Genomic DNA, 6,489 nt, shown 5'->3' with positions numbered 1-6,489 from the left:
TTGACAGTATTGTTGAATGTTGAATTTGCTGGACTTTACCAGTTCTTGAAACTTTTGTGAGCTTTTGAGCCATGCATGAGCACATTATTCCTGTTTGCTCTATTTTTGTTTGATTGAGTGGGTATCACATATGGTATTGGCATTCTAGAACTTGCTATTTTGTACATGTCGAGACCACATTTTGTTGAACTGGATGCATTTGAAATGATAAGGGCATTTAGGATTTAACCTTCTTTAACTTTCTACAAACCATGCCTTCATCTTGTCTCCCCGTAGTGAACCTATTTGAGCTTTTATCCTTCGCTATTGTTTGATTAGCCGTGTTTGATAACCCATGACCTTTTTAGACTTTCTTGTTTAACCTTGTGTCGTCAAGAGATGTCTGAATTCCGTTGTTTGTGCAAGGCAAATGAATCTACGGTGGCAAGTGTTGTCGGAATAGAAGTTGTATGGTGCTCTATGCATCTGAGATAAAAAAAAAAAAAGGGGAAGGGGGAGAAGTCGGCAATGAGCTGGTGGGCAGAAGACTCCAGCCTGCAAGGCGTGGGCACGCCTTGCAAGACATTTGCTCAAAAAAAAAAAAAAAAAAAACTCCTGAGCAGAAGACTCTGGCTTACAGAGCATGCCCACGCCTTGCGAGCCATTTCGTCAAAAAAAAAAAAAAGACAAAAGATAAAAGAGAAAAGGGGAAGAGTTTCGGCACTTGCACAGTGGAAATGGCAAATGAAAATGCCTTGCCCGTGAAATTTCTCTGATGAAGCGTTGTGGTGATGTGGTGGATATTAGACATTCTCTTGACACACTACACCCTATTTTTACCTTCTTATCCCGCCTTTTACCTAAGCCCCGTTACAACCCTATTAAAGTCCCTTTGATTGGTGTATTCAGTTTACTTTTGAGTGGTAGAGATGTGATAGATGTGCAAGTCTATGGTAATGTTATTCCGTGATGTTGATTTGAGCGCTCCTTGTATCCATACACTCTCTTGTAGGTGACGAATATTCCTGTTTATACCTTTTGAATTACCACCTGTCCGGTGTATTCTAATTTTGGCAACATTGTCAGGGATCTAAGATACTTGTGTTAGTATAGATTACTATATGACCTCTGCTTTCTTGATTGTGTTTCTGAACTCCGAAATGCTTGAGGGCAAGCATTGTCTAGGTGTGGGGGGATTTGATAGAGCGGTTATTTGGCACATTTTGCACTGTTATTTTGTCCTAATTTTGGCTACTTACTGTGCTAAGTATTGAGGTTTTGCTCATATTTCATATTTGTATGAATTATAGGTGGTTGGTGTAAAAAATGCTTTCACGAGGCAAAATTTCAGAAGACTCTCTATTTTATGGCGTGATCACGCCAGAGAACAAAAGAAGTATATCAAAAGGACGGACCCGCGGGATTAACATGAGGAAACCAAAGGTGGTCCACGTGAACCAGACGCATGGGATCGGACCCCTGAGACATGGCCTTAACCTTTTGTGGATTTCTACTGCGGCGGCTACAAATAAGAAGAAGCCAGATTTACGTCGAATCAATACCTTAACTTTAGTTTTCTTTTCCCAGATCTGTCAGACGCTTTTTCCCTTTTTCTTTCTTCTCTTCGGTAGCAATTAGAATAGGCCAGACGGCTATTTTCCTTTTTGACTTTTACACTTGCTCTGGACAATTTCGGTTAGCCTTTTGCTTTGTAATTGCGGCTCCAAAACGAAGGTGGAGTCAGGGCATTCTCGGTTGTTTCTTCACTTAATTCACCTTCCCCAATTCTTCGGCAATTAATTGAATGAAATCAATCAACTCATGCGAGCTTGATACGATGAGGAGCGGCTAATTTTCTCCTCTATCCAAAGGTTGACGCGAGGGCGTGGTCCATAATATCTGTGAAATCTAATCGAATCTTCATTATTTCTTTCAATTTATTGCTATTCGTGCGTTTCCTGAATTAATTGTTCATGTGTATTTTATTAATTGAATATCAACGGCCGGGTATTTGATTTAATTTAATAGCCTACTGTCACATTAACTAAATTGAATCCGTAATTGTTCGTTTAGTTGATACCTAGTGACAACCACCATAATTGGCTTTATGTTGGGGAAACGTAAGATTTAGTTTAAATAAACCCTCTTAGCGTGTTTATTAGTTAGGGTTGTGTTTTTCTAGTTTTAATGCAATTGGATAATTAAATTCCTACGGTCGTACCTAGGGTTGTTTTCTGGTTAGAGAAGCAGTCAATGGTCGTACCTTGTCTGTCGAAAAAGTAAGGAAGAGCTGGTTGTCAGAGCTTGTTGATAACTATAACCAACCTAGTGACGAATGGATGAAATATCTTTGCATCGATGATCATTTAATTGGACCGTGCCTGAGCAGTTGATCCTTTGGGTAGAATTTTATTAATTGCTATTTTTAGTAAATTGTGCTTTATGAGTTAGTTTTGAATTTAGTTTGTTTTATTTCATCTTTATTTGCCTCCTATTGAAGACCCCTCACTTGTCTTGACTCGAAAGGAAACGAATTATCCCCAGTCCCTGTGGATTCGACCCTACTCACCGCTATATGTAAAATTTACATTTTTCTCGAGTAGGTATTTATTATTGTACAGGCTCGACACCTGTCACAATCTCTCAACATCCTGTTTCATAATTGCAATTTCCTGCAAAGATTTTGTGTATCCATTTCCTAAAGCTTTACTCACTTTCATTATTGCTTGCGACTTGGTTCTCTGGTAATTTGATCCTGCAGCTGTAAAAGACCTTGTCATAGCATCCTGTTCAAGAAGTAAGAGCTGTGTCGCGATGTTTACTGGCAATCTATTATTCTTGAAGGCATGTTTACGTACTTCTTGTGACTATTTATTGTAGTCAATGACTTTTGCATATATTGCTTCTCTCTTCTTCCATCAGGTTTGGAGATACTTGTATATAACTTTAAGGCAAATCTCAACCTGAATAACATGTCAGTCAAACATTCGCGAAAAATGAATAAGGGATCGAACATATTCTTGCTCTATTCCTCTGGATTTGCCTAAAATTTGGGCAAGCATTTTGAACAGACTAATTGAAATGTGAAAAGTGAACAATTTCACTTGACATGACATCTTTCTATGCATTTCTAGGGATCTTATGCCTATCATACTTGATAAGAGAACTACTCCTTTTTCCTTTCTCCCTAAATATAAGAAATCAGGCAGAGTTGCATACCTTGAAATACATATCTATAGCTCTGTAGAGGTTGTCATGATAGTACCTAGCATTATTTGGCAATACTTCAATAAGTAATTAGTAACTTGTTGCTAGAAGATTTACATCTCTTGCCCCTAGCACAAGAAACTCATCCACCCATCTTCCAATGACAGTCAAATTTGATGTCAAGTTGCTGGAAACTTCAGCAAAATAAACTTCCACAACTTTAGTCACAACATTGACATCTAAAAGAGTAGTTCTGTGCTTACCTAGAAGATCAGTTGCCTTGTAGCTCTTCGAAACTAAAGCTACTCTTCTTTAAAGTTGGCACAATAATTCGGAGCTTATTTTCAAAATATGACCAATCTTGACTAGATGAAGAAAAAAATTGCAGGACACTGAATTTTCCTCCACTGCTAATATCCTTATCAGATATTCAATTGTAACTCTATGCAGTTGGGTTTCAGAACTTTTTTGCCTCATAGTGCAATCTGCATCTTTGATTTTGGAAAGCCACTTTCTTGTCCAATGACCTATACAAGATCTCAAAAGCTCAGATACAATCTTTTTTCTTCTCATTGGTGCAACCACTTCAACAAACTGATATATACGAAGAGATGAAACATTTTCAAACCACCGATCCTCTGGCAAGTTCCTGCAAACATTCATCAACATTTCACCTTTGTCAAATCCATTTGAATTATTTTCTCTACAAGCCTTCCAGACAATTGTTGCTGAGCGCCGTCTTAAAATTTGTAAATCCCTGGCCCATGTGGAGATGGATTCTGTTGGAAATCAAAGACGAGCAAATTCGGGTTACCTCGCTCCGAAGCTTTGGTCACAACGAATTTTTCTGAGCCAATATTACAGCTGAATCACATGCTCGTAGTCGGGTGTGAATCACAGTGAAAATCACACACTTGCCACCACCCAAATCCTAGGCTGTATTTGTTCTTCTTTTAGAGGAGGAGAAAATTGAAAGAAATACTAGAAAACTCTCTGTTCTTCTAGCTTCTTCTATCGATTCTTATAGAGACATTTGTCAGTTTCTATTATTTCTTGAAACAGTGAGACGGTGGGGCGGTGGAACAGGTTTACCTGTTCTCCCATTTTCCTTCCCTTTTGTTTTGTTTGAAAGTATTGTTTTGTTTTTACTTTCAAGTAGAAACCGGGTCGGACAACCCATCATGGGTGCCCATCCATTTCTCTCACATTCTTCCACTCGCACATGATGGGATAAAGCCATCTAAAATCTCCTCAAACTCTATTTCCAAGAACACCACAACCTTCATACAGGAAAATGGGTCGTGCGACCTACGAGCATACTTGTACTTTGGGAGCCAAAAATCTATGCACCTGTTAGAGAGGACATAGCGGCTTCAACCCGAAAGAAAGTACAAGAATACATTATCTTGTTGTGCCCCAAACTTATTTTACCACACCATCATAGTATACCCAATCTCTCAAAGGTCATACTTGATATCCATCTTTCACAATGCATTCACAATTGTATTACACCTCAAATAGTAAATACAATTGGTCGACCAGTGAATACATGTGAACGGTGTAACCAAATCAGTCTTCCTATTGCACATATGTCACTTGGTAACACACAAATGACTTTCCCAGTCATGCCCGGAAAGTTGAATCAATCATAACCATAAGGAACATGCTAGAGTAGCAAACATTTATTTATCACCTTGTAACATTGTCAAAAGTCAGATAGGGCACAATTGAAGGAACTCATACAAGTGAGGAGGTAGAGATTTCTCAAATGAAAACTCACTCACTTTCCTTCTATGGTCGTCATAGCACATGTGGTATGAATCACATGTTATGGTGGGTAACTCTTTATAAACAGAGCATATGTCTTTACTTTTCAAATATATCACTATATGAATCTTGACTTTGGTCAAGGCGACATTTCTGTTATACAGTCATAAGCGACATGAAGTTGTCAGCTAATCAAAGAGTGTAGTTTAGTCTCATCTCAACTCGCTTCCATAGCGTCTGAGGTGGTCACTCATATGAGAAAGTCGACCAATGCTTGGAAATATATTCAATATCAGTGCTAACAAATATAAATAACAAATAACATATCTATTTCATAATAGATATGAAATATTTACATTACCAGTTCAAAAAATCATACAACATCTTATCATAATCTACGCAAGCCAAGAGTCTTGACATGATACAAGAAGACATCTCTAGGAATCGGCTTGGTAAGAGGATCTGCAACCATCTTATGCGTAGATATATGTTGCAAGATTATTTTCTTATGCGCTATAATATCTCTGACAAAATGATATTTAGTGTCTATATGTTTCGTTTTACCATGATATTTGGAATCTCTAGTATAGTCAATGGCTGCTTGACTATCGCAATTGATCACAATAGGCACAGAGGAATTGACACCAATCCACAAATTTTGTAAAAAGCTCTTTAGCCAAATATCCTCTTGTACAGCTGCAGTACATGCAACGAACTCAGCTTTCATGGTAGATAAGGCTATGCATGTTTGTTTCTTGCACCTCCAAGATATGGCGCCATTATTTAGCAAGAATACGTATCCTGACGTAGACTTCCATTCATCTAGATCCCCACTCCAATCTGCATCAGTGTAACCTACCAAATGTAGATTACCACCTTGATAGCACAAAACATAATTGGAGGTACCTTTAAGATATCTCAATATCCTTTTTACTGCTCGCCAATGAATTGGTCTAGGATTTGACTGATATCGACTTGCTATTCCAACCGCATAGCAGATGTCAGGACGAGTACACATCATGGCATATATTAAACTTCCCATAGCACTAGCATATGGAACTCTTTCCATATTTTTAATTTCTTCTGGAGTCTTAGGACACATTTCTTTATTAGGGAAATTACCTTTCATTACAAGTGTGTCAACAGGTTTGCAATTCTGCATATGAAATCGTTCGAAAATTTTCAACACACAAGGCTCCTGTGAGAAGGCAAGAAATTTCTTCGAACGATCTCTAAGTATTTTCACACCAAGAATATATGCTGTCTTGCCCATATCTTTTATTTTAAAATAGGAAGATAATCATTGTTTAATGGCAACTATAACATTTATGTTGTTTGCAGCCAATAGAATATCATCCACATATAGTGACAATATTGCAAAGTTATCTTCAAGCTGCTTTATATAGACACAATGATCCTCATCAATCATCGTAAACCCATAAAAAATTATGGCTTGATGAAATTTTAAGTACCATTGTCTAGATGACTGTTTAAGACCATATATTGATTTAAGGAGTTTGCAAACTTTGTTCTCCT

General features: G+C 37.8%; 1 protein-coding gene across 1 annotated transcript; it reads right to left on the bottom strand.

Moving 5' to 3' along the window:
* Positions 1-2,612: 2,612 nt before the first annotated feature.
* On the bottom strand, positions 2,613-3,855 carry LOC140036443 (uncharacterized). The gene is made up of 3 exons (XM_072077860.1): positions 3,578-3,855; positions 3,304-3,496; positions 2,613-2,765 (listed from the first exon to the last, which is right to left on the bottom strand). Exons 1-3 carry the CDS (start codon positions 3,853-3,855, stop codon positions 2,613-2,615), a joined length of 624 nt encoding a protein of 207 aa, XP_071933961.1.
* Positions 3,856-6,489: the final 2,634 nt, after the last annotated feature.

This window comes from Coffea arabica, chromosome 2e (genome assembly GCF_036785885.1).
Source record: "Coffea arabica cultivar ET-39 chromosome 2e, Coffea Arabica ET-39 HiFi, whole genome shotgun sequence".
Taxonomy (NCBI): Eukaryota; Viridiplantae; Streptophyta; class Magnoliopsida; order Gentianales; family Rubiaceae; genus Coffea; species Coffea arabica.
Note: the sequence above shows the minus strand (reverse complement) of the source record. Positions and strands in the feature narration are given on the sequence as shown.